The following is a 25,808-nucleotide window of genomic DNA, read 5'->3' as shown; positions in this document are numbered from 1 at the left end:
TTCATCATGCATATTTGGACATCAGAAGTAGTGGGATAATGCCCCTCACTGAATCTTATATCTGATACATGGGGGCATAAGGTGTTATTACAGAGGCACTAATTGCATGTTTATTTGATCTTTTTCAGATAATAATTCAAAGATGTTTGATGAGCAGGTTCTCTAGTACACTTCCATAAATATCCCAAAGATGCTTTCTTCATTCTTTTTAGCACTATTTTCGTCTTCATTCCTCATGTTTTTGTAGCTGTGAATTACTTCCTGTGATTTCAATGCAAGACACTTGCTAACTTCTCTGAAGCCACCCATAATTCTAAGGAAAAACACTAAAATGGTGTTTTATCTCTTACACCAAAAGTCTGAAAGCCAAGAAATTTTGAACTTCATAAAGCTGGGGACACACAATATATGTCTTGGGCACTACATTGTTAAAAGCCTGAAATGGGTTTGTAAGTAGCTATATTTTCTCATTTCCCCGTTAAATAAAGGGCCTTATCTATCTATCTATCTTGTTTTTTGTAAAAATGCTTGCAGAAGAAACAGCAAGAAGGGTCCTTGAAAAGGGATTTTTTTCTTAGAATGTTTTTAATTCTGTAGACTTTCTCATTTTTCTTAATATTTATTTAACTCAAGTGCCTCAGGTTTTTGCTTTCCTCGAAGAAGATCCCAGTTCCCTTCCCACTCCAAAACAATCTCAGAAGTGCTCTTCAGCAGGCCGGAATTGAGAAAACTTGGGGGTGTTGACGGTTTGATTTTTTTTTTTAAGTTTAAATCAGTTTGGGAAGACTATATAAGATTTCTGGTCTTCTATATCAGAAAACAGCCCAGAAGGATTGGGGAGTGGACTTCCTAGGAGGATGTCCAAACTCAGAGCAGCCACTGGATTGCAGATCAAACCCTCGGAGGGGTCTCTAGCAATCGTTTTGCTGCCTCCTCGCCCAGAAAAGGTAACTCGGCTCTGCGTGGCCGGGCCGGGACAGCCCCCCCGGGGCACTCCCTTGTTCGCGGACCGGGACCCGGCAGCAGAGGGCAGCAGACGTCGGGCGCCGCGGACCTGGTCCGGTGCCAGGCCGTTCGCAGCCCGGCTTTCTATTCCCCGCTCCTGCCTCGCTCCCTCCTCCTCCTCCCCCCGCCCTGCCCGCCCCCCGGCTCCCCGCTGGCTGCCCCTCCGCAGCTCAGGCCGGGCAGGAGCGCACGGAGATGTGAGTCGGGGCTCTGTGGAGGGGGACGCGCTGGCACAGCCTTGCGGGCAGGGATCGGGGGGTTAGACCCCTCCAGGAAGGAGAAGAGGTCAAGGGGGGTAAGCTGCTGCTCGCTGTCCCTTCGTTGAAAACCTTGCTAGCACGTAGAAGAATCTTCCTGACTGATGTTTGCCTGAGATCTGGGCAGTGAGCTTCTTTCGGAGGAACACAGAGGGGAAGAGGGAGGATCTGCAGCATGAGGAGAAAAAAGAAACTGAGCTCCAGCTTTCGGCAGAGAGAGATCGAGGCATGACTGGGTAGAGGGCTGCCGAGGAGACATTGGCAGGATTAATCCTCAGCAAACCAAGCTTGAGATTTTCAGACCCTCACCAATGACCCTAAAACTAGCAATAACCAGAAATGACCTGCTGGCCCAGGGCCAAAGGGAACCACACTTCTGGTTCTATGAGAAATAGCCCCATAACTTCTGGGAACATGCAGACCTTGCTCAGGGAATTCACCCACGCTTCTTCGCGCTGCTTCCTGGGTTGATGATTTTCAAATTTCTCTGCCTTGATCACAATGTCTTGCTGGAATCTTGCTAATGCTGGTGTCCTTGCTTCAGCTGTCCCCCTTGTTCCTGAGTGATTCAACCTGGGAGTTCGTCCTGCAACTAGACCTCCTGTGTTTGCATTCCTTTAGACAGTGGACAAGTCACTTGTGAAATCTCCTCTGATTTTGAATGACCTAATTTTATGCAATGTCTTCATTTATTTGTCATATTCACAGGCATGTTCCCTGTCTCCCATGGGCCTTCCTCTTTTTTGGAGTGATCAGTTCCAGTCCAGTCCCAAAAAAGCTTTATGGGGAGATCAGATCCCCTGGTTATCCCAAGCCATATCCAAACAATAACGTCAGCATCTGGGACATCCAGGTCCCAAAAGGCTATGTAGTGAAGCTGACCTTTAAATACTTTGATCTGGAGCCATCTCTGTCCTGCTTCTACGATTATGTTAAGGTATGTGCATAGATACCTGCACCAAGGAATGGATCGAGATGGGAATCTAGTGGCCACCACATGCAATGGCTCTTCATTCACCAGGCCTCCTCTGATGCTTCCCACAAAGGAAAGGGAAGGAGTTAAAGATAGAAATGGGTGGAGCAGGTACTGGCAACTCGTGGTTGGGTAATACATGTGCATGGAGCACACTTGATCTTACAAGGCTGATTTCTCCTTAACCTTGACAGATCAAAGCAGACAAGAAGGACTTGGGCCGATATTGTGGCCAGCTTGGGTCAACCACGGGGAATCACCCGGGAAGAAAGGAGTTTGTATCTAAGGGGAACAGGATGCACCTGGAATTTCACTCTGATTTCTCCAATGAAGACAATGGCACAGTGATTCCCTACAGGGGCTTCCTGGCATACTACAAAGCTGTGGGTGAGTAGGAAATATCCTCAACATGTGGAAAGAAAAGCCTGTGTGGCTCCAACCAGTTTTCCTCCTTGCCAGGCAAATGAAGAGAAGCTTCAAGCAAGGATCTGGATCTCTAAGTACTTCCAGTGTAGAGCAGAGAAGTTTAACACTTTCCTCCCCTTGTCCCTGCATTTCCTTTGTCTTCAGATCTGGATGAATGTGACTCTAATAATGCTGCTGAGAAGGATGAAAGGCCTCAGTGCCAGCACTTCTGTCACAACTATGTGGGTGGCTACTTTTGTTCTTGCCGCACTGGCTACCAGCTTCAGAGCGACCACCACTCCTGCCAAGGTAAATAGAAACTCTAAAAGATTAGAGGGTTCCAGAGAAGGAGCCCTTCACTCAGGAAGGGTGGGAGAAGTGACTTAGCAAGCAGATGATGGGGCTACACAAGACACAGCCCCATGATGTGACCTCCACTTTCTTCCTCTTCACCAGTGGAGTGCAGCAGTGAGTTGTTCACAGAGGCATCTGGGTACCTGAGCAGTCCTGAGTACCCCCAGCCCTATCCTGAAGACCTTCGGTGTAACTACAGCATCCGTCTGCAAAAGGGCCTATCTATCACCCTCATGTTCTTGGAACCCTTTGAGATTGATGAACACCAGCAAGTCCACTGTCCTTATGACCAACTCAAGGTACTGGAGATTAGCAAACTCTGCTTCCAGCCCTGCTGCCAGACCTGGACAGGAATTGCGTGGATGCCACTATTCAGATGAGAAATATGGGATCAGTACAAGGAGAATGCCCCAGCATGAAGGACTGAGCGCTTGTCCCTCCCTCAGGGCACTTAATTACCACTGTCCTGAGGTCAGAGACTCTGGGTCACAGGCCCCTGTGAGTAGAGAAAAAAATACCCCTCCTTCTTTCTTCCAGTTTAATCTCCCTTTGATTTAATCTCAGGACTCGAAGGGGTTGATAACTCTGATTGCTATGATAAGGGAGAAGCAGAGCATGTGGTAGGTCAGTCCTGATCTGTCAGTGCAGACATAGCGAAGATGGGTCAGACAACCAGCCCTATTCACTGTCATAGGCACTCTGGTAAACTTGGTCTGGATTGAAATAGAGATACTGGGGCAGAGAAGCTTATGTGTTTCTGTCCTTGTGATACCTGTTTTTCTCATCAGATCCAAGCACGAGGGAGAGAGATTGGTGAATTCTGTGGCAGGGAATCACCTGGCATTATTGAAACTAACAGCAATGAGGTGGACATACTCTTCCTCACTGATGAGTCAGGGTTCAGTCGTGGCTGGAAGATCCACTACACCTCGGAGAGTAAGAGATTTCTCCCCCACGGGCTACTACAGCTTACTGACACTGTTTGTTAATCCCAACTTAAACTGTCCCTCTCTCACAGAAATACGGTGCCCACAGCCTGTCCCACGGGATCAGTTTACCATTATCAGAGACCTGCAGTCTGTGTATCAATTTCAGGACTACTTTGTTGTCAGCTGCAAGACTGGGTATAACCTGATGGAGGTGAGATCCCTTCTCCACTCCCTTCAGCCATATTTTGGCTTCTCTTCAGTTTGTGTCTTTCATCTTTCAGTAAGACTTTCTTTGGAGACTTCACTCATGACAACCTCTTGCAATTTCGGTTTCTTCCTTGCTTCTCTTGGCTGTCTTCCAGTGGTTTCTCTTTTCCTAGCTCTCTTCCTTATGCAGTTACTGTTTCATGAAACCATGGTAGAAGACGAGAAACAAAAATCCCAGGAAACATTAGTAAATAAGGATACCTCTTTGGAAGGATATAAAATCAGACTCAAAGCAGAAGATGTTACCTGCCTCCCTTGCCATCCCATTGCCAGGACTGGATAGCACCCCATAGTTGTCATGGTTTTATGGTTGCTGGCTGCTGGTATCTTGGCCTCTATGAAGAATGTGTAGGCTGTGGCAAATACAGGATAGAGGGAAGGCATCAAAGGGAGAAGACAGCAATTGGAACAGACCTCAGAGGGGCAAATATTGGACAGCAGTGAAAAGATGGGCAGATAGAATAATATTTTAATGTGGGGAAGGGAATGAAAGACTCTGTCGAACAACAGTTATTTTCCTCTTCCACATAGGGCAACCGAAAGCTGCTGTCCTTCACTGCTGTCTGCCAGGCTGATGGGACATGGCACCAACCCATGCCGCGCTGTGAAAGTGAGTGATCTGAGAACAGGGATTGTGTACTCTGCTGTGGCTTTCCCCCTCCAGGAAAATGGGGGGTTCAGCCTCTGTGACTCAGTTCGTCCATGCCATAGACTCATGGATGTGCTGGCTGGAAGGACCTGTGGAGGTCCACCATTGACTTACATTTTTCCACTTGCAAAAATTTAAATGTTTTTCCCCCCTTACAAAAATGCATAAAATATCACTCAAAATTTGCAATAATGTTGTAACATCTGAAAGTAAAAGATCCCAGTTTGGAATCCATTTTGGAACAATCTCTCTCTGCCAACTCTCCTAACTGGTCCTTCACACAAAGGCCACAATGCAAGTTGAGCCTAGACCTGCAGGCAGTATGAGTTTGTTTGAGTTGTCTCTTTTTTTTTTTTCCCTTTTTTCCTTTTTTGTAGTTGTGAACTGTGGCAGCCCTAAAATCCTGACCAATGGGGCATTCAGCTATGTTAATGAACTTGCAAACAATAAGTACCAATCAACTATCTCATACCGATGCAATGAGCCGTATTATCACATCGTCACTGGAACAGGCGGTGGTGAGTCCCAATCCCACACAGACACTGAAACCTGTGCATGAAGAGCCCTCTCATGTTTCCATTTAGAATTGTCTCTTCTCCCCAGGCTTAGGGCTCATGTTTTTCTCCTGTGAAGACTCAACAGTTTTTCCTTGACTGCATATATCTCCCGAGGCTTGTTGTTTCAGCCTATTCCCACCCTGCTTCTTTCCCAGAGTCCATTACATCCCTCTTTCATGCTCCTCCTAACATTTGCAGAAGGACTTATTCTCTCAGCTGTAGTCATGGTTCATTCTTTTGTAGTGGATTTCATTCTTTCGCTGAAATTTGAGACATGGTGTCTGGGAATCATCAAAATTCAAAAAACTCACCTCATTGGTCCAAGTTGCTACGAATGCAAATAAATAAACTCACACTCTGCTCCCCTATAACACTGTTTAGATATTTGAAATATTTTTCAGCTGCAGAGATATCTAAGAGCTAAATAAAATCTTACTGAAAAATATGTTTTTATGCAGCAGGTTAGAAAAATTAAGTCACTGTTCAAAACCATTCACACGCCTTCTTTTTACACCCAAGACATACCTTGATGATGCAGGACCTTGGATTCCAAGAACAGCACAAGGAGTTCATGATTTCCTTGCCCTTGGCAGCTCATTTAGCCTTCCCCTGCCCCCCCTTCCAAAAAAAAAAAAAAAAAGGCAGCAGATTTTTTAAACCGAATCAGTTTGCTGGATACAGTTGCCAGCACGCATGCAGCATTCTGGAGAGAGGTGACATGCTACCACTGGGGCCAGGAGCAAGCAGCTGAGGAGTTCTTTAAGTTGGTACTAATGTTGAATTTGATTATTCTCGCATCTGAGTTTAACTCCTTCATATAGAGTCAGAGCTTGGTCTCATCAGAAAAAAAATCAGCAGCAAATAAATATCAGCATTGGCCAAATTCTGATGGGGAGTCAGCGTGATTTAGTCAATTTTGAAAGAGAACAGCAAACACTTCCTTAGAAGCATTTACTTCAATGTTAAGATAAATTGTATAAAAATTATTTTTAGTCACCAGAACAAACTTTCTAAGAAAAGCAAGAGTGTTGGAGGTAGTGAAGTTTGTGTTGAGAGGTGACGTGCAAGTTTAGCCAACCTGCAACATCAGCTCAGAAATAGGTACTGAGCATGTACATCTTGTTCCCATTTCTGAAACAAACACCTTGTCCTACTCTCTGCAAACTACAAAGACCAGAAACTTGAATCTAAAATCCATGTCTTTACTTCTCATTTCTTTGGGATAAATTGGGTCAAACAGTGCTCTGTACACACGTGGACTGAGTGAAGTTAAGACTTCCCTCAGATGGCCCTTCAGGCTTTTCTTCTACAGAAGCAGTGTCTGAACTTTACTGGTCCCCTGGAACTGAGGTGCTTAAAGACGCACAGACAGAAACATTCCATACTGTACCACAGACAGCTTTTCCCAGGAAGGGATGCTTTGGGATGGAAGGGCTGAGTGTAGTATGTGGGACACTTTGGAGAAAGGAACCTCTTGAAAACTATTCTATTCTATACTATTTTGTTCCATTCCGTTCTATTTTCCCACCCCAGACCCTGCAGGCCTGGGTCTCATTTCCTTCTCTCTCATCCTGCAGACAGATTCACCTGTTCTCCTGAGGGAACCTGGCTGGACCAAGATGGCCAGGCAAGGATTCCTGCCTGCTTGCCAGGTCAGTAAGAACTCCGACTTCATCTAGTGTTTACCATCTCATGCTTACAATCAGTACAAAACTGGGACAACATGCAGAAAGGGGAGTGAGAATAATGGTATCAGTGAGGGATGACAGGGAAGTCTATCCAGGAAGCCAAAATAAGGTGAAATCAAGCAGTGATGGTGTAGGAAACAGAGAGACAAGCTAGGGCAACAGAGGGTGTCATGTTTTTCATGTTTTTTCCTTGTATTTCTCCACAGTGTGTGGGAAGCCGGTCCATCCTGTTATTAAAGTCCAGCGGATCTTGGGTGGCTTGTCAGCAAAGACAGGCAATTTTCCTTGGCAGGCTCTGACTGGCATCAATGGACGAGGGGGTGGTGCCCTCCTGGGTGATCGCTGGATCCTGACGGCTGCCCACACCATCTTCCCCAAAGGAGCAGTAAGGAACAACATGAGCCTGGACCAGATAGCAGAGGAGGCTGAGGTTTTCCTCGGCCACACCAATGTGGAAGAGCTCCACAAGATGGGTAACCACCCTGTACGTAGGATCTTTATCCACCCAGATTACAGCCCTAAAGATGAATACAACTTCAACGGGGACATAGCCCTGCTGGAGCTGAAACACCCAGTAACCTTGGGCCCTACCCTACTGCCCATCTGTCTCCCAGATACCACCAACACCACGTTCTATGTGGATGGGCACATGGGCTACGTGAGCGGCTTTGGTGTGGATAAAAACATCATCTCAAATGATTTGAAGTACGTGAGCCTACCAGCAGTTGCTCGAGATAAGTGTCAGAGTTGGCTGGACAGTAAGAAAGACATCCCTATGGTTTTCTCTGAGAATATGTTCTGTGCTGGCTTCCCCAGAGGCAAACAGGATACCTGCCAGGGGGATAGTGGGAGCGTCTTTACAGCGTTAGACAGGGAAAGTGGTCGTTGGGTGGCTACCGGTATAGTTTCTTGGGGTATTGGCTGTGCCCAAGGTTATGGCTTCTACACCAAGATCCTTAGCTATTTGGACTGGATCAAAGGGATAGTAGAGGAGGACAAGCTCTAGATGATGCTGTCCTACTAGCTGAAGGATCACTGCTAGCATACCAATTTCCAGATACAGCAAATCATATCCAAAGCTTCTGATGATGTCCCAAAGGCTTTTCAAACAGGCAAACCATGTAACCTTCATCATAAGCACTTCTGAAAGCCATCATACTGTTTGATGAATTCTTGGTGGTACCATCAAGACTTACCAAAACTGCGGTACCATTGGCAGCTTGTGGGATGCCTTTGTGGATGTTCTAGTTCTTCCAAATCTTATTACTGGATGAAGCCTTAATAATATCAGAAAATCTCAGGACAGCAAACATGTTATTGTTTGAAATGCTGACAATATCATGAGACTATTGTGGTCTACTTTTGTACTCTATTGTGTGGGAAGATTACAGGGCAGAAGACTTTCTTGAAAGATGTGGTTTGTGCTGTGTACAGTGTGTGTTTGCCCATTGGCATCACTGAGATTCTATAAATATTAAAATAATTGCTGGAGAAACCAGGTGTGTTATGGTTTTCTGTCTTTGTTTTTAATGATGACTGAATATTCCCACCACTGAAAGCAACTTCTGGACTTTATACAGGGATTGCTTTACCTACCGCTAAAAGTGTTTCCAGTTCCTCAATGCCCTGTGGCAGCTGCTCACCTGTCAAAAAATACTGTTAGATTACCCAGTCTGAAACCCCAGGTGGCTTCAAGGGAGATGAAAAGAAGTTGTCTGTGTGATGCCACATTCAAAAAGATAGGGAAGACAACAACCAAACTCATGGAGAAAAGAGCCTAGGAGCCTTTACTGATCAAGATTTGAGGGTGGATTTTTTACATAATATGAAATAAAGCTTTAACTGCAGGACAGCAGCTCTAAAATGATGCTAACCCAAAGAGAAGGTGATCTCTTTTGTGTTGTGGGTATTCTCTGGAGTTGTCTTCTTGTCTACTTTTGCTACTGCAGAATAACCTACCATTTTCTTGTGACTCACTGAGAGAAATGAAGTTTGCAAGAGCTTGACAGGAGAACTCTGGGGGTAAGGTCATAGTTGCCTTCTTGCACTGTTTTCTGTGAGATCCAGCTCCAGATCTTCTCAGATGTCAGTATATCTCATTTGCTTCAGAGATAATATGCCCTAGGAAGTGATCTGTGAAAGTCCACAGATGATAGAAGTTCATCCATGATATCCATGAATCAGAATTCTGTTGATTTTTCCCATCTGTATGGGCAAGGGAGCATGAGAGGCAACAAGAGCAGGGAAAAAAAGAGGTTTTACAGGAGCAAGAGATAAACCCTGGTTTGGGAGAGGGAATCTCTTGCTTTGCAGGAGACTAGGAAAATTTAGGAAGCTGAGGCATGGAGAGTAGATCATTTGCCAAAAATCCCCATAGGAATCTGAAAACCTCCTAGGAATAGCAATCCCAGCTAAATAAGTATTTTTCCTGTCTCCTCCTCCTGGACCATTCAGCTATATTTCTGTTTTTCTTGTCCTCTGCTGTCCTGAATTGAGTAATATGGGATCTTCTGGAGCAGAAAATACCCCTAACACATGTCAGGTAATCTTTTCCCACAACACAACCTGCCATAAATCAAGGGAAGGAGTGTTGTGGGAGAAAAGTGAAACTTCATTTCTTATCTAACTCCATAAAGTTTGAAAAAATAAAGCCCGAGGACCAGTGAATGACAGGATTTTGAAGACGTCTGTTCTGTTTAGCTTGATTGAGAAGTCTGAAGTCCTCATTGCTGGTAATGGTTGATCAGTGAGATGCAACCATCTCAGAAGAACTTCATAAAGACTCTCAGGTAGAGAGGTGAGGTAGCACATGTTATAGCTTGGTGCAAGCTGGCAGCATAGAGGGTCAGAGTGTGACTAGACATACAATTTAGGGAGTTCAAGGAGAACTAGGTCTAGACTGAGAAAAAGAAAGGCAATACACACACAACAGCACATTGCAAAAAAGGCAGTTTGGACATTTTTTAATGCTGTTAGATATTCTGAACAGTAAAGGAAATTCATAAATCAGAAACCAGGCTCTGAACATATATTGGGAACCAACAATTATTCTTTCTTGTCTTCATTGAAATCTCCCCGTTAGGTGAGCCATGGCCAGGTCTTCTCCAAGTGGGAAAAAATAGGACAGAAAAAAATAAAAGGAAGCTCTTTATTCAGAACAACATATTGCTCTTTAGCTATTATGAGCAGAAAAAAGAGAATTTCCCTTCCCAGACATGATGACAGCGGGAGAAACAGATACATATTCCTGACTCTCCACTCAGCATAGACACAATGAGTTACATTGTGTTATATATTGCCCATTATATACACAGAGTGAACAGGATCACAGCCAGCCCAAACATATAGCCATCATTCTAGGGTACGTGTGCTGAAAAAGAGCTATTTCTGCCAAGCTTCTTCATCCTCATTCTTGCTCATGGTCTCTCTAATCCAGTCCAGATAACGCACTACCTTGGTGTAAAGACCAAAGGTACCGCATTTCGGTCCCCAGGAGATCAGCCCCGCAACGTAGTACCGTGTGTCATTAAGAGGATCTTGGATAGCATAGGCTCCACCACTGTCCCCTTGACAGCTGTCCTTGCCCCCACCAGCACAGATCATATTGTCGGTGAACAGGTAAACAATGGAATCATCGTAGCCCTCTGGTTTCACAGATCGGCAATTGTCCATGTTAACCACGGGAATCTGGGCCTTCCAAAGATCCCTAGGTAGTTTTCCTCTCTCTCTCTGGCCCCATCCAGCAATGTACCCCAGAGTTCCTTCTTGCAGCTCATATTCAGGTGATTTACCAGGAAGACAGAGGGGTGAGATGTTTGGACCCATCTTCACAGGATCCCTCAGCTTCACTAGTGCAATATCATTATCAAAATCGGTCCTGGTTTCTTCGGGCTCCTCCTTCCAACCAGGATGGATGAATGAAGCTTCTGGGATCAGATGTTCGGCATTATACTCCAGAGATTCTTTACTAACATCGACTACCCCAGCATACATGGTGGGCTCTTCATATCCCTCCAAAACATGAGCTGCAGTCATTACCCATCTTTCAGAGATGAGTACACCACTTGCTCTTGGGTACTGGAAATACACCTGCCAAGGAAAGTTGCCCTCTTCTGCACGGGTGCCTCCAAAAATCCTTGCTTTGTCTCGGATGGGATTACTAGGTATCCCACAGACTGGAAAGAAAAGAAAAAAAGAGAGGAACCAGACGGGAGAATTAGCAGTTACAAACAGGGTTCTTTGGTACTGCTAAAAAGCCCATAGTTGCCTCTTTCCTGTGTCCTCTAAATCATTTTTGGTTCTGAGTAACCAATGTTTATATTCTATGCCACAGAGGTCACAACTAGTATTTACAGAGAAATTAAAGAAAATTTTATGAAAACTACTATCAATATTCAATTTAAACTGAAAATACTCATTCTCAAATTCTTTTTTCCGGAAACCAGTTGTCACCCCGCCAGTAACACCATTTAATTGCCTTCTAGCTGGCATTTTTACTTTGCTGCATTATGCCCTTTACATGAAGGAATTGTCTTTGAAAAAATATTTGCTTAATTTCTTAGAAATACAACACTGCTCTTTAATTTTTTTTTCTTTTTTTGGTGAACTTCAGATACTCTCAAGTTAAGTGCTCAGGTTTGTCATTGATGTTTTACCATTTTTCCTCTCCATTCTATTAGTATGTAAAAATTAAGCAGTGTGAGATCTCATCTGTGGGTCTTACGGTTGCAGAGATGCTCCGTGCTTTTTGAGTAAAATGTTCTGTAACATTTTGCAGAATGTGAACACCAAGGGCATAAATAAGATTGGCCATTCTAACATAGCTAGGAAATTGATTTCTTGTCACATTGCCTTGTTTACATTGAATCCTTAGTCATATAGTCAGAGATTAAGGAACTATAGCCAGTAGGTAGTTTCCAATTTGAATGAAGTAGAGTTTGTTAAGGAATTTTACATAATCATAGCAGGATTTAGGCTGGAAGGTACCTCTCAAAGTCTCTAGTTCAACCTATTCCTTCCTAACTGCCCTCCCCCCTGCCCTCATAACTACGAAGTCAGGTTGCTCAGGCGCTTTGACAGGTGACTTCTGATTGTCTCTCAGGGTGGTGATTAGCCAGCCTCTCTGGATAACAGTTCCAGTGCTCCTGGGGAGCATTTTTCCTTAAATACAGTCAGAATTTCCTTTGTTGCAAATTGAGCCTGTCATTGTCTTTTATTGCTGTGTCCTACTGAGAAGAGTCTGGCTTCATGTTCTTTGTAACCTCCTCTTGGGTGGTAAATTCCCTGAGCTTTATCTTACAATTTGTCTTTTGCACTGTTCATTTATACAATCCAAGTCACTGGCTGAGCTGGCCCTTAAGAGGGTTGAATCATCTTCATCTGGATCTTGTACTTTGCCAATGAGGATTTGGGGGTTTGAAGTAGTGAACAGGCCTCATGTACAACTAGGCCTAGTCATGCTGCCTCCTCTAAGAGGCTAAGCTGAACAGAGTGCAGTATATACAAGTTTTAAAATTCTCTCTATCAGCTGGAAGTTGAGACCCAGCTATAACTCCCAGCAGTCAGGAGCAGGAGCACTACCCTCCCTGGGAGACATAGTGTCTCCCAAGTACACGAAGAGAAGATGAGAAGGTCCTTGACAAGGATCTTGCTTGAGCTTTAAGACATAGTAACTGTAGCTGAATACTGAAGGACACATTAAACCTTAAGGGATTAGGCTATGACTTCCAGTCAGAGTAGTGAAAGGCCTTTCCCTATAGTGCTGCAGTGTAGCCTGGGAAAGACTAAAGATAGAGAGGTCCAGCATTGTCAGATATATTTTTGACCTGTCAGTCTTTTTGCTACTTTCAATGAAGATGGAGATCTAAAGCACTGAACAACTTGAGAATATGCACATTAGAAGGTGGGGCAACTGGTGCAGAAACACACACTGATGCTTGAAGAGGCCCTGTTATATCAGATGTCTTATTATGTTGCCCATTTCTGTTTCCAGCTTCTTTCTCCTGCCTCATGGGGCCCACAACTTTCAGAAATACCCTGTTCAATGTGACTCAAACATGAAAGGATCAACTGTACTTTCAGGCTCAACAGTTTAAAAACACAGGGATGAAAGAAGCAGTGGTCTTCACAGGCCACACATACATACACACAGTTCTTGGTAGTACCTGGGGCACATTTTGGTAGCTTTGTTCCCATCTCTTCATTGACCCATTCTCCGCTGGCTGAGCACTGATACACCACTTTGAAAACATGAGAAAAAAAAGGACTTCCATAAGGATATAATCAAGATGAAGAGAGGGTAAGTAGCATTACTGTATATGATGCATTAACCTTCTCATTTCCCAAGCAAGCACAGCTTGGTAAACATTGCTGTTATCTACCCACCACGGTGCTTCTTTCCCTTTTTTTATAGAGACCTCATTTAATACATTTCTTGAGTCCTTTACTTTTCTACCAGAAATCTGTGCTACGTGTGACAAAAACCTCCATGGTTTGCTCACAAGGCAAATGAGAGAGGACTTGCTAATGCATTTAGGGTCAACAATCCACGTACAGACATTGTTAGAGTGTATTAAACACAGAGGCAACACAAAACTACTGCCTGCAACCCCACACCAATAAGAACTTTTTCCCAGTCTTGACCTGATGGGATATAATACCAGCCCCATGACAATACCAGAACCATTTCTTAGGCCTTTGATCAACTAAATGTGATTGTGTAGCAGAGGAAATACTTACCATCCCCTTTGTTTTCTAGGGTATAGTAAGGTGCATCACACTGATACCGGACAGCAGCTTTATAGAGAGGCTCATGGAGTTCGGAGACATATAAGGCTTGGGCGTTGTCAACAGGAGGGGGATCACCACAGTTCACAGCTGTACAAACAAAATAAAAATGATTAAAGGGGCATCCTCACTCAACAATATGATTATTCTGTATGGTGGGGAACCACTCAGCTTCTCTGATCCCTGCACAGCCATGGGTGCTCACTTTCTCTGTCCCTTTAGCATGCTCACCTCCCAGTCCTTCAGCATTCACCTAATCTGGAAATATAGTGAATCTATAGCCTAAAGACTCCATTCTAGTCTCCTTCCCACAGTACAGAGACGGGTCACTTACGAACACAGCTCAAATGGGAGTTGCTCCATTCACCATTGTCCTGACAGCTGGAGTGAAAACTTGTGATGCTATCTCGTTGCTAGGGAAAAGAACACATGATCCATGTAAGTCTCCGGACATGAAATATATCTGATATAGGCGCTCCCATGGAGTGTCCTTAAAATACTGCTGTGGCTGGAAGAGGTTTCTGCTTACTACTGCTGTGTTGAAAACTTTGAGTCCCCAAAGGTACTCAGGGCACCTGATGGGAAGTGGCCTCATGATGTTGCTGAGAGGGCCAGAGTGGACACATGCTTTTTTATGTAACTTACCCTCACAATTTCATAGCCTTCCACACAGGTCACCTTCACATTGTCCTTTAAGATATACCTGTCCTTCTTTGGGTCAAGAACAGAGTTGGGGATGACACTCAGAGGACAGGTTACAGCTTTGAAGAGATAAGTGGAAATCAGTGATTATTTCGTTCAAGATTTACTTTCCTTCCAGCTCCCAACTTCTTTCTCCCAGTGATTTTTTTCTCTAGTAAACAGGCCTCCTCTTTTTACTCAGTATCAGCAGCAGTGAGCATGTTAATATGCTATTGTACCGTGAATTTGACCTGGAACAAACCCTCTCCCTAACTCAGTAGCAGAGTGAAGGCATTCCTAAGTGTTTACTCACGATCCCCATAGTAGCGTATTTTCCAGCCTTTGTGCTGTACAGCATGGTCTGTCTGGAAGATTATGTCAAGGATGTTGTTCCTAATTTTGATTTCAGGAGGACCTGGGAATTTGCTGCCACAATAGGGACCAAAGTGTTGTTTTCCAGAGACAAGCTGGGAAAATAACAAACAAAAATAAATGAAAGATATCAAATGTATTTAGAGAAAGAGTAAAATGTATGCTCAATATGTACATATTCAAATGCATTCTCACAAACTCCAAAAGGCAACAGAGCTGAAAATAAAGTTAAGCAGTCAGAGAGTTTTCTGAATATGAGGAGGTTGATAGGAGATCCAGAGCACCCTGACTCCCTCCCCACACCTACTGTTAAGCTGTCGAGGCAAGTCCCATTTGAGTCGGCTGGTTCCACGTCGAAGTCCCCGCTGCGTATGGTCAGCACCACGAAGTAGCCTGGACTCAGAGCCACTCGGTACTCACACCGTGAGTTCTCTGGGTACTGGTCGGGATAGTTGGGGCTGGCAATCTCCCCTGAGAGCTCAGTGAAGACATTTCCACTGCAGTTCACTAGGATTAAGGAAGGAATGCAAGCAGGATTCAGAAAGGAATCGGTCCACGTGCGCTGCTGCCAAACTGCTTCATGCAATAACCATGTCACAACGTTGTATCTCTCCAAGAAACTGAAGCCAGGTCCGCTGTCTATCCAGTTAGCCAGACTTTAATTCCTTTTCACCCTCCACCTGCAATTTAGGCTCCTTTCATCATGCTCTGGTCCTCATATTATACTCCTTTCAACATGCACCATTTGTGACCTTGGAACTTTTTGATTCAAGCCAAGCAGGCCCTTGGCCATCTTTTGTGTCTTTATGGAACTGCCCTGTTTTGTTAGAGATTTAAAGACTCAAAGATAGCAGTACGCTAAGGGTCTCCATCACAGTCTTTATAGAATGTCATTTAATAGTTTCTTAATTCTCTTGACACAAAAATAAAAATAAGAGTGTTAAGAATATGTTAATAGAAATTTCCAAAATCACAGTCTACTGCAGTTCAGATTTGCACTGGGTTGGGTTTTTTTCCCCAAAATATACCTGTAACAAATGGCAGAGAAGGTCTTCCAAGTACAATATCTCACTTGGCCTAAATTATCTCTTGCTTTTGACCACAGCTCATGTAGATGTCTCACCTCCACAAGTTCTGTTATCCTCATAGAGGAAATAATCTGGTGGACAGGTACAGAAGTAACCTCCAATGTAATTATTACAGTAATGACTGCAAGGCTCCTCCACAAAATCCGTGCACTCATCCAAGTCTGCAAGTGTGAAAAGTGGAATCAGCCAAAATTAGGAGAGGGCCCTGAGGGCAAGAGAAAGATTAGAAAATGAAGCAAACACTAAAGGATAATAAGGAAAAGGTATCTCTAAGACAGTATTTATACTGGCCATGTTGGAATGCAGTCCTGTCTGCTGGGATCTCTTTTAAATAAGGCATTCTTGTAAGGAAAACCCTTCTATCAGTTTTTCTTCCTGCTCCAGCCTGCACACTACAGAGATTCAGAGGAGACTGTTTTAACCTTACCTACTGCAACATAGTAGGCTGCAAAACCAGTGAAGCGCTCCTCATTGGAAAAGTCTGATTGGAAGCTCAAAGTGAGGGTGTTGTAAGGGACATGAAATTCCTCCACAATCGAGGAGCCAGGGGCACGAGGTTTCTTCCGCCCACAAAGCACACCTTCAACATGGTCACCAGACAGGATCTGCAGAAGAATTCAGAGACCTCTTACTTTGCTACTGGAACATGTGTGATTACCAACACTTGATTCTTTCAGCTTATGGGTGCTAAAGTGTAGCTGAATGGAGCCCCTAGACAACCAGTTGCATGATATTTGTGAGACACTTGAGTAGTGCTCCCTCCTACTGACTTCCCAGCTGTGAAATACCTGTCTTAAATTCTCATCTGGAAATTAATCCAGACAGTTCTCTGTTAACATCCTTTCCTCATGGCCACTTGTATAAAAAATGAGCACCGTGATTCGAAATGGCAAAACCAATCCCTGACAGTCTGAAGAGCAGTCCAACGGGTTCATCTGTTTGTTGCAAAAGGACACATTATTACAGAGCAAGTCCCACCCTAGTCCTCCTTGAAGGTCTCCTTCTGGTGGTGCACCTGATCTTATTGCGCCTTTTCACACAGAGATATGGCAGGGTAGAATGGTCTTGTTTCTGCCTGTTTGTGTGGAAGTGTTCCATCTTTAGTGCCTTATGGGACAACATGGAGCTAGTTTTAAGAGGTCTGTGGTACATAGATCATAGAAAACTATGGTGGAAGGGACCACAGCACTTTATCTGAGTGCCCGCTATCTGTAACAGATAGATTGTTTCTAACCTCCGTCCTTTCCAATCAATCTCTGATTTCATTTAATCATCTATGTCCACTCATGGATTAATTCTGAATAATTTCAGGCACAGACAACCATTACCCTAGGAAAACGGTCCTTTTACATCTACAGTTCACTGGGTAAGAATATGCCTTGCAATAGGGAAGTGTCAGAAATGCCTAAGAAGGCTTTTCCTGTGAATATAGGAGAAACATGGGGAGGGGGGACATAAATGGGACAATCAGCTAGCAGGCAACACTCATGTGGTTATGAGGCAAACTCAAATCCTTTAGTGACTGTTAGTGGAGATATACTCAGTTATTTGGGCTTCTTGGAGCTCAGAACATGAAGGATGTGCTTAACTCCTCTTTCAGCTCTGAGCTTTGTACACAGCTTTGTTGTTCTGTGTTCTAACCCATCTTCATGTCTTTTTCTCACTCAAGGATGGGGACAGTACCTTCACAAAGTCATATTCGCAGTTCTGTGATGGTTCAAGATCCAGATGCGTGAAATAAAGGTGAATACCATATCCCGGAGGGACCTGGATTTCCCAAGATTCCTTCACATCATTGGGATACAGCTGAGGATAATTGGGTGACAAGATCTCTCCATACATGGAAGCCGCATCAGCCCAGGCAGGGAGAGAGAAGAAGATAAGGTACCTGAGAAAAGAGGAGGGAAGATGGCATTGCAGAAGGCTTCTCCGTCCACATACGTGCACAGTCCCCAGTGAAAAAGCTAGTCTTCAACTGTACACAGCATGCAGCAGGGCTCCTGGCTCTGGAGTTTTAATGACCAGTGCTGGGCCTGTGTGGGGATTGTCTTTCACCTGTGACTTTTCACACAGGAGTACAACCTCAGTGGTGCTCTCTGGTTCTCTCAAGCTCTGTAAGAGCTGGTAATGCTGCAAGAGCTGAACACAAGGGTCTTAAATCCTATTCCCTACTTCATTGTCCTGTTCTTGAAGCTACTTGGGCTATAGATACATTCAGATCTGACAATCAGTACGGCATTACAGGAAAAACACCTAATTTATAAAATGAGATTACTAATAAACCTGAGTTCCCCTTGGAGATTTAATAACTCACCACATCTGGAAAAAACAGTTCTTCCTTTCTGCAAACTTTCACGAACTGGACTTTGGAGTTACGGTCTGGGACAAAAAACAGCATGATTGATTAATGTTGCCTGTGCTTCTGCATGTCCATTAAGCAGGTCAAAGACCCTAAAACCTCAGCTTGCGGAGACTAGGTCAATGTTTTGCTTCAGAAGCAAGTTTGTATCTCTGTATCTTCCTGCATATAGCAACCCCAAGCATCAAGAAGGGATGCTTAAGCTCCATATTGACAAAATGGAGAGATGATCTCTATCTTGGTACTCATCAGTACTCACACTCTGTCTTTGTGACCATCAGGGTGTCCAGACACCATGCTGGTGCACAGCAAATTAAGACAGAAACACATTCCCCCCTCCCCCCTCAGGTACCCAATTCATTCTTCTCAGCACCTCAAAAATCATTCTAAGACCCTGGGGTTGGGGAGCAGCTCGTCCTGACTCTTCCAGCTGTCAGACAGCAATGCTTGGAAATATTTTCCTTTCCCATTTCTAATGTTTGCAATATTTACCTTCTCTCCCTAGTTCATGTCTGGTTTTCTTCTCTCTTCGCTTCTCTTTCTAATCTTTCGCTTTTTCTTCCTGTGCACACCCTCCTCCAAACGCACCCAAAGCAGGGTCTGGGGAAGGGAGCTCTAATTCGCAACATCGCAGCACCCTCTATCTGTGGGATGCGGCTTCCCAGCCTTCCCTCTCGGGTGAGATGCTAGCCTCGTCAGCTCTCGGCAGGAAGGGGAATTCCCAGAAAGAGTTGCACAATCCTGCTGGCCCAGGCTGCCAGGGGGAGTGCACAGGTCTCGTCTCTATTTTCGGGAAATCAGATGACTTTTGGGAAAAGGGAGGGGTATAGAGTTTTCGGTTGCTGTCCCTCTCTTCCTCTTTCCCCTCCCTTTTAAAAGTTGAGAACAACATCCAAAGGGTGTAGAAAAGGGAGAGTCCAATGCTTCTGCATAGAAAACTTGTTTGATCATCCTGTCCAGAGATCACTTTGCTGAAGTTCATTCTTACTGCAACCTGGTGGCCACAGGGCTGCTCCCACTGCTCCTCATTTGATGCTTCAGAGACCCTTTTAAAGGGGAAAAAAAACCCAAAAGATTTAATGTTGTGCCTCTCTGAGGCTACCAGTAGAAGTAGGAGTGCATGGCTTTGCTGGATTTGGTATGGAACACTCATGTAAGGGTTTAGGACTAGGAATTCATAACTACCTCTTTATTTGTCAAGTGCACTTCATGTAAGAGCATGTTCATCATGTTCACATTCATCAGACTTAGCCCCAGAGCAAGGTAGATCCAAGACCCTTACAGAAAGGAGTTTAAAGGCTTACACTAGGTAGGACCCTTAATCCAGCCAGTGTCCACAAGCCAAGACTAAAATACAAACTAAAATCTCTGTCACTAATACTCTAGAAACCCCCTCATCTCACAAACTAGCTGCACTAGGATTGGACTATAAATGAAAATGTAAAACTCCATTACAGCCTCTACTCTTTACAATCGGCACAGCACACTCCAGGTCTTGTTATAGCCAGGAAAAAAGTGCTTCAAGTTTTAGCAGGCCATAGGCAAAGTGCATTAGCAAAGCCTGGCTGAAAGAGTTTTTTATATTTACAAGGGAGAGAAACACCTACAGATGAATCATAACTGACTTCATTGTAGTCAGGATAAAGGCTTTGCTTGAAGAACATGACTAGTCTGTTTTCAATGTCAAACTGAGAATGGAGAGAGAGAGAAAACAGTGTCATCTCACTTCTGATATCTCTTGGGAGCACAGCTTGATGTTTCTAACTGGAATTTTGGAAATCAGGAAAACAGTGATGAAAGATACACAACAAATCATGGGGAGATGTTTTCTCCTCTGAGCTGAGCAAAGTAAAAACCCTGTCAGTGACTCTTCGAGCCACAATCATATTTTAGAATGGGCATGGCAGAAATCAAATGAGTGTGGACTGATATATTATGCATGTCATTTCATCGTAAGGGAATTGTATATTTTCATATAAAACCTGACTCGACTTGTCTGTAGCAGTGGTAGATTAATATGTGTGTGAATATTAATAATTCTTTAGAAGACATATACCTATTAATTAAGAAAAAGATTGCTGATGTTAGTTAAGTAAAAAAGTAGCTGCATTTTCTCAGGTCACATATCTGCATAATGCTAACTATTTATGCAGGAGACTGGTAATATCTATGTATATGTTTACACTGAATACATATACAGCGTTTGATTCCATTTGCTTAGATCTGTATTGTTTTTACGACTTGTAAAATGAAACAGCTAGGTAATATATTTCACAATTCACTGAAATTATGTCAGGTAACAATTTAAAAGAGGCAAAATCGTGCCATTAAGTTTAATAAATGATAATATTAAGTTTGTCAATACAATATAATTCTGCTCAGAGGCACACGCATTCTCTTAAATTCCTAAATTACATGACCACATACTACTTTTCCCAAATTGCACAAGATAAACCTTTTCTTAAGATGACTCAGAGTTGAGTAGCTGTAACCTTTCTGCCAGATGTTATGAAGCACAGTAGTGTTCCAGGTTTCACAAAATTACCGTCTAAAACAGGCCTGACTGGCTTGTCTTCCCCCAGGAAACTGGGGGGGAAAAAAAGCTTTTCCCAAGTTCTAACGAAAAGCCACACTTTCCCATCTGGAAATATTGAGTCAGTACCTAAAGCAAAGGGAGTAAATATCAAAAGAGAAAACAACATTAACTAAATGAAATCCATCATGAGGGAGTCAAAGATATGTAAGTAACAAGTAAATATGCTCCAACTACCAAGACCCTGGCAGTAATTTGCTTGTTTCCTGTTCTGCCAATAAGAGGATTCAGTGGGTTTCTTGCTCACTACACTTCCCACTTCCCTCTTGTGATCCAGGGCAATTTTGTTACCAGTCACTAAATTTGGAGCCTTGTGTAAACCCCAGGAAAACGTGCCAGTGTGGGTGTGTGCAGAACCTCTCAGTATAACCCATAGATTTCCATCTCTGCTTACTGTACCAGGGGCATTTTCACCAGTCTGTTCACCTCTTTTACTCCCTCCATCACCAAGTCTGAATGCAAAGGTCCCAGTAAAACCTGGGAGCTGGGAGCTTCTGCTCTGTGCACTGTACCACACTGAGATGCCTGCTGCCTCCTGACTCCCTTCCCCTATGCCCCTGGGTGTAGCTTCAAGCAGCTGTGACTGTTAAGCACAAGCAATGCCTGTACAAGCAATGCACTACATTTCCTACAAACAGAAGCCCTATAGTCATTCCTACTTTTCCCTATTCTGACTCACAGCTGAGATGTCTCACCGTGGGATGACTGCTGTGGGTTCTGCTGCGACCTTCCAAGGGATATCCATCTTCATGGCACACGTGGCATTCCAGAGCTGAAACTGTGGCTGAAGAGGAGCAGTTGCATCTATTAGAGTAAAATATTCCTAAATACTTTGGCTTACTTTCACTTAATCATGGAATGGTTTGGGTTGGAAGAGACCTTAAAGATCACCTAGTTTCAGTCCCCAGCAATGGGCAGGGACATCTTCCACTAGATCAGGTTGCTCCAACCTGGCCTTGAACACTTCCAGGCATGGGGCATCCACAGCTTCTCTGGGTGACCTGTGCCAGTGTCTCAACGCCCTCACTGTAAAGAATTTCTTCCTAATATCCTGTCTAAACCTACCTTTCTTCAGGTTAAGGTCACTGCCTCTTGTCCTATCACTACTTGCCCTTGTAAAAAGTCCTTCTCCAGCTCTCTTCAGGTATTCCAGCCCCCTTTAGGTACTGGAAGGTGCTATAAGGTCGCCCCGCACCTTTCTCTTCTCCAGGCTGAAAATCCCAGCTCCCTCAGCCCTTAAACCACAACGCTGTAAAACGTCGAGGTGAAGCCGCTGCTGTGAGAGGAAAAGCGACATTCCTGCGGCAGGAGAACCCGCCGGACTGAAGCCATCAGTGCAGACACAGCTCGCCGGTCCCGGCGGCACCGAGAGGCGGCAGCAGAGACCGGCCGGCCCCGGGGAGACACGGCCCGGGGGCTGCCCCGCCCGGCCCCACAGTGGATATCGGGGGGGTGACTACCCTGATTCCCCTGGGTGACACGCCCCGTGCCCGGCACGGCGTGTCCGAGCCCTCCCACTAGGAACAGGGGCCACGAACTGCAGCTCCCCCGTTTCGTGGAGGGGGATTTCGGGTGCGGAGCTGGTGGTGCCTGAGAATCAGGCTCTGACATTGCGTAGGACAAGAGGACACCTTGAGACCTTGGCCTCAAGCTGCCAAGGTTTAGATCGCCTATTAGGAAAAAATTCTTCTCTGAAAGGATGTTCAAGCATTGGAAGAGGCTGCCCAGAGAAGTGGTGGAATCACCATCCCTGGAAGTGTTCAGAAAACATATAGATGTGGCACTTAGTGACATGGTTTAGTGGTGGACCTGGCAATGTTGGGCTGATGGTTGGACTCGACGACCTTAGAGACTTTTTCCTTCTAAGATTAATTTGTGCAATAATCTCCAGAGTGAAAAGGTGACATGATTTCAAGCATACTATTCTCTCTCCACCTCCAACACCACGGAGTCCTAGTTTCTCTGTCTCTCTGGTTTGCATTCACCCACTCCTGAATTTTTCCCCTGCTGGCTCCAAGGCCTCCTATTCATCCATCTAATGAAAACTTATTTTCATGTCTTCTCCTGCCTGTTATTCCAAGCAGTCACCCTTCTCCCTCTATACTCCATCTCTTCCTAGTGGTTATCTCTCTCTCCATCCTCCCTCTGCTTCTCTCTTGACACCATGATTGCCAGCAGCAGCCTTCTGTCCTATCTATTTTTACTTTAACTCTTGCTCTTGTAGTATCTTCCTCCTCCCCATCAGTGTTCAACCCTAAACCCACTCCCCAGATAGTTGTCTTGTCCCAGGTAACTCGCTCCTTTCCCATGGCCATTTCAATCAGGGTAGGCACCTGTGCCTGCCTGGAAGAAGAGGCACTAGTGAGGCAGAGCACAAGATTCCTGTTTCAGTACCTCAGCATACAAGAAATGGTCCTGGAAAGAATGTACTGCAAGAGCTCTTGAGGAACCATCTGGGGTCTCGTGCAGTTGTGGCATGTGGGAAAGCTGCATGAACCACTGGAACACGGTCAATGGAAATGAATTTACAGAAGTTGCAGCAGCTCCATTCCCATATTGCCCCATCGAGCTCATGTGAACCTCAAGTTTCATATTAATACCTATGTAATGTTATGAAACCACAGTGTATCTTCAGGACAATGAATAAATATTTTTGGCTACACCCCCTCCTCTCAAGCATGACACCACTATGATTATTAAAATAATAATACTACTGAAAAATAGCAGTACACTCATCATGATTCAAGTCTCAAAACCAGCTGCTATGCTCTGACCCAAACTGGCTATCTAGCATTTAATCTAAACAGGTCAAATATAGCAACATTTCAAGCAACTGAAAACAGAATCTTGCAATGGAAATTGTTAGGGAATCTCAGGAGCAGATGCTGCTCCTGAAACCCATCTCTGACAACAGTAAATTACAGAATGAAAGTTCATATGCACTCTGTCTCACCATACAAGTAGCTAACCTCAAGTGTATTAAAATACTACAGTATTTAAAAAATTCATTTCACAAATAGTGGACATTTCTAGTAAGTTCCTCTTTGCACAAAAGAAGTGTGTCAGGGGGTTGCTGCCTCAGCTATTCCAGAACACAAAGGTCCTAGACCAGAATTTGGCTAGCCCAGCATACAGCCTCTAACTCTCCCCTTTTTCTGCAACCTTGGGTCTACGGGAGGACACCACTTGAGAGAGACTGTGGTCCAAATCCATTTTTCCTGCTACAAATGTGTCCTCCCAAACCAGATGGAGCACCTTGCCTTTCGAAAAGCAGGAGTCTGTGTCTGCAGGAGACAGAGGTCTTCCTGGGCAGGACGTGTACCAGCAGAACGTGTGGAAAGCTAAGCCCAGTGCTGTAAGCCCTCGTGCCAAGCCCAACAGAGTACCAGCGGCTGCAGCAACAGTGGCATGGTTGGTGCCAGGTTACAGCAGTCTGACCTTCAAAGCAAGGCCATTGCCCACAGAATCTAAGTAATCCTCCAGGCATGATCTAAGCTTTTATGAAAAGAGGACAAGAAGGGAACGGGAAGGATGAAGGGAGGAGAAGCCTGATGTGGAGGTTTAAGGGAGAAGGCAAGTGTATGGAGATATTTCCCTGGTATATTCTCCCATTTTTGACTATCTAAAATGTAGCGACATACTGAGCCAGAAGTTATATCTGTATGTTACTGTTAACATGTCCTCAGTGGATCTTTTTTACATGAATATTCTCATCACTCTTTGACTCATTCGTGGACTTTTAATATGATGATAACAACTATAGTCACCTGTCAGACAACAGCACAACTGAGCAAGATAGAGACTTTAAGAGGTTACCCCGTCAGAGTGTTAAATCTGTGGGATAATTTAATTATACCAAAGAAGGGACGAAGCTTGGTTATGGAGTGGATTCCTTCAGCAGTGATGCTAAGAGGCCTTTCTGTAATCTGGCTCTCCACTTTCATTACACTTCTACAAATGTTGAAATTTGAGAGGATCATTCCTTGTGAAACATGACAGGGGGAGGAATAGACAGTCATCATGCTCACATAGGACTCACTCAGGAGTCCTAAACACCATAAACACACAATTGAATGTGGAAATGAGAGACAGATATTCCTTGGAAAGTCAACTGGCAAACAGTAACCAGTTAGGGTGGACAAACACAGTAACCTATTTGTAAAGTCTAACCTGATGGAGTCAGAAGGGTTTTTAAACCCCCACTGAACATCTTGGCCTGCCACTCTGCACCTTACACTGTCTTCAGGGGACCTCTGGAGATCAAGGCCGAGATCTCGCCTTCTTCATTCACTTCCTTACTGCACTGATTACTCTTCATTTCCATTTTTCTCATTTTCTGTGAGAAAAAGGCATCTTCTGAACATCTCCAAGGCTGAAGATGTCCCAGCCTCTCTAAGCATCTGTTACCATGGTGAACCACCCTTTGGTCCAACTGAACTTTCCTTTGCAGCAGCTTAAGGTCATTGCTTTTCACAGTTTCACTGTGGACCTCTGAAATGATTCTGGCTCAGTTCTCCCTTAGCTTCACATCAAGTCCCATATTATTTTGAATGCATTTATTTTCTGAACTTTTTGAGGTTTCTGTCAGATCACTCCTTCATTCTTTTCATCCTTTGTCTGTTCTACTCTCTACACTCACTACATCTTCTGCTGCACAGCCCAATGTGCAATTTAACTGCTCTTTCAAGACTTTATCCTCTTCCTTCTCTTGATCTGTGCCTTTCCCACTAAGAAATGGAGGATAGGAGAAAATCCACATCATTTAAAGTGAAAACTGTGCCCACCAGGGCCTGTTCTCAGCAGGTGAGCCCACCCCACAGCCACACCATAACCTCATGGCCAGAC

The 25,808-nt window shown here is 44.3% G+C and overlaps 2 protein-coding genes across 3 annotated transcripts; one reads left to right on the top strand and one right to left on the bottom strand.

Annotated features, from left to right (window-relative positions):
- The first annotated feature begins 953 nt into the window (after window positions 1–953).
- Window positions 954–8,579, top strand: C1R (complement C1r). 2 transcript variants are annotated; one of them, XM_064644696.1, is made up of 11 exons: window positions 954–1,202; window positions 1,971–2,199; window positions 2,430–2,622; window positions 2,806–2,949; window positions 3,097–3,293; window positions 3,783–3,930; window positions 4,013–4,134; window positions 4,722–4,800; window positions 5,217–5,357; window positions 6,974–7,048; window positions 7,291–8,579. In XM_064644696.1, coding segments are annotated over exons 1-11 (2,130 nt in total). In that variant the 5' UTR covers window positions 954–1,200; the 3' UTR covers window positions 8,091–8,579. The 2 variants fall into 2 exon arrangements, with proteins under 2 accessions (XP_064500766.1, XP_064500767.1); XM_064644697.1 differs by lacking the exon at window positions 954–1,202 and adding an exon at window positions 1,222–1,300.
- Window positions 8,580–10,031: 1,452 nt separating this feature from the next.
- Window positions 10,032–19,037, bottom strand: C1S (complement C1s). Its single transcript, XM_064644698.1, has 12 exons — window positions 18,863–19,037; window positions 18,326–18,390; window positions 17,695–17,899; window positions 16,439–16,616; window positions 16,047–16,172; window positions 15,231–15,430; window positions 14,865–15,018; window positions 14,516–14,631; window positions 14,205–14,283; window positions 13,823–13,960; window positions 13,249–13,323; window positions 10,032–11,259 (listed from the first exon to the last, which is right to left on the bottom strand). The coding sequence occupies exons 2-12, from the start codon at window positions 18,328–18,330 to the stop codon at window positions 10,466–10,468; spliced, it is 2,070 nt and encodes a 689-aa protein (XP_064500768.1). The 5' UTR covers window positions 18,331–18,390; window positions 18,863–19,037; the 3' UTR covers window positions 10,032–10,465.
- Between the last annotated feature and the right edge of the window lie 6,771 nt (window positions 19,038–25,808).

The sequence above is a fragment of the Pseudopipra pipra genome, chromosome 2 (assembly GCF_036250125.1).
Source record: "Pseudopipra pipra isolate bDixPip1 chromosome 2, bDixPip1.hap1, whole genome shotgun sequence".
Taxonomy (NCBI): domain Eukaryota; kingdom Metazoa; phylum Chordata; class Aves; order Passeriformes; family Pipridae; genus Pseudopipra; species Pseudopipra pipra.
This window is presented reverse-complemented; position numbering and strand designations above follow the sequence as displayed.